Source organism: Galeopterus variegatus, unplaced genomic scaffold, assembly GCF_000696425.1.
Source record: "Galeopterus variegatus unplaced genomic scaffold, G_variegatus-3.0.2 Scaffold4832, whole genome shotgun sequence".
Classification (NCBI taxonomy): Eukaryota; Metazoa; Chordata; class Mammalia; order Dermoptera; family Cynocephalidae; genus Galeopterus; species Galeopterus variegatus.
Window position 1 is genome coordinate 146,291 of NW_007730943.1, and position 2,139 is coordinate 148,429.

The window sequence follows — 2,139 nt, forward strand, 5'->3', positions numbered from 1 at the left end:
GGAGACCCCAGCGTGGAGGCTCCTTCCCGGGAGCCAGAGGAAGACGTTCTCTGCTTGAAGTGAAAACAAGCCCGTTCCTCCGGCCAGGGCTTCACAGAGGGGCCCAGGATGGAGCCTGGCCAGCGGAGGGCTGGACGAGGGTGATCGAGTGACTGTCAGCAGCACTTCCAGAAGCTTCCCTGGTGGCTTCCCAGCCCTGGTGGCAGATGTTCCCACTTGGTGATTGAAACGATGATCCTGCTCTTGGAAACCCTGCATTCAGGAGGCCGGTGTGGACGGGGTCAGCTCAAGGCTGGTGCCACCGGTGGACACTGGGGAATGCCAGCCTGGCCTCCTCCCTGGTGATGGCACCCAGCTGACCCCAGGGCGGGGCTGTCCTGGTGAGGGGACACACAGTCCTGGTGGCCTCTGGCCGGCATCATGGCAGCTGCCGTGGAGGGTCCAGCAGGCGTCCAGGCAGCTGAGGTTTGGGGTAGAACCTACCACCCTCAAGGTTCTCCAAGGGGAGAAGGGTCAGAGGGCAACAGGGTCAGAGCGTGGGGTGCCAGTTTGGGGTGGCTGCGAGACCGGAGAGCTGTGGGGTTAGAAGGTGGATGTCAGAGGTCAGGGTGCCCTGAGCAGCAGGCTGAGCCGCAGGCTGGATGGGGTCCTGGATGGGGTGGGGGTTCCTGGATGCTCTCACTGGGTTGTGGTCTAAGCCCCCTGCCCGATCATGTTCCTGTAGTCGGGGACGATGGTCTGCTTCAGCTCCATGACCGAGGAGAAGATCCACTTCACCTGTGGGGACAGTGCAGGGTGAGCAGGGCAACTGACCCCCGAGACCAGACCACCCATCAGCCCACCGCCGAGAGCCGAGCGGCTGCCTGTAGCAGAACTGGACACAGAGAGAAAGCCCTGGGGAGAGCCAGGAAGGGAGAAATTTTGGAGACAGCATGGGGACAGAGTAGGGACAGTGTGGCAACAGCATGGGGACAGTGTGGGGAGAAAGTGGGGACAGTGTGGGGAGAGTGGGGATAGTGTGATTACAGTGTGGGGACAATGTGGGGAGAGAGTGGGAATAGTTTGGGGACAGTATGGGGAAAGTGTAGGGACATTGTGGAGACATCATGGGGGTTACCATAGGAACAATGTGGGGTCAGCACAGGGACAATGTGGGGACAGCAAGGGGACAGTGTCGGGACAGCATGGGGACAGAATGGGGAGGGAGTGAGAACAATGTGGAGATGGTGCGGGGAGAGAGTAGGGACAGTGTGGGGATAGTTTCGGGACAGGGTGGGGGGAGAGTGAGGACAGTGTGGGGACAAAGGGAGACAAATGGGGACATTGGGGGGAACTCTATGAAGTGCAGTGTGCAGATTGTGTGGAGACTGCGTGGGGACAGAGTGGGAGCAATGTTGGGGACAGAGCGGGAGACAGCATAGGGCCAGCGTGGGGACAGCGTGGCCCACCTTGAAGACCGTGACGGTGGCGCTGTAGCACACGCTGAGCAGGAAGAGCGTGATGAAGACGGTGATGGTCGTCCACAGCCCGTCCAGCTCCCCGTCCTGGGCCTCGGCACAGCTCTCGTCTGGTTGCAGCGCTGGACAGGGAGGGGGTGGTCAGTGCTGTGTCCTCCCCCGTGGGGACTCTGGGGGCGGCTCTGTCTGTGGCAGGGCAGGGGCATGGCGGGAGGCCCAGGAGGAAGGGCCCCGGCTGGGCTGGGCCACAGCACCCTGAGGTCAGCTCTCCTTGGCCGTCCCCTCTGGGCACCAGCCTCAGCTCCCCCAACTCCTTCAGCTTGGGTCCCCGGGACCTGCCAGACACCCCTGGCCATGGATGGTGGCCTGGCCAGCCTTGAGGTCCACTCCCTCTCTCCACACCCTGGCACTGAGGCTGGCAAGGGCAGCGTAAAGACTTCTTCCCCCTGCAGGGCAGTGGCTCTGCAGTGGCCTCCCCTGGTGACCTGGCACAGAGGGCAGAGCACGTCCTAGGATGACCCTGGTGTAGGGAAGGGCACTACTGGAAAAGGGGCCATGGTCAGGGCAGGGACAGTGCTGTGTCCCTATGTGTGAGGGTCAGTGTGGGTGTGGGGACTTGTTTGCGTTGGATTGGGTGTAGGTGCCTCCTCGTAAGAGCGGGGCTGCGTGTGTCTGAGCTGGG

At 62.4% G+C, this 2,139-nt stretch overlaps 1 gene segment (V, D, J or C); it reads right to left on the reverse strand.

The window, feature by feature from the left end:
* Window positions 1–693: 693 nt before the first annotated feature.
* Window positions 694–2,139, reverse strand: part of LOC103603866 — a 6,864-nt gene continuing 5,418 nt past the window's right edge. Inside the window, 2 exon segments of the C gene segment in view lie at window positions 694–777; window positions 1,449–1,579. Coding sequence covers window positions 694–777; window positions 1,449–1,579 — 215 coding nt within the window.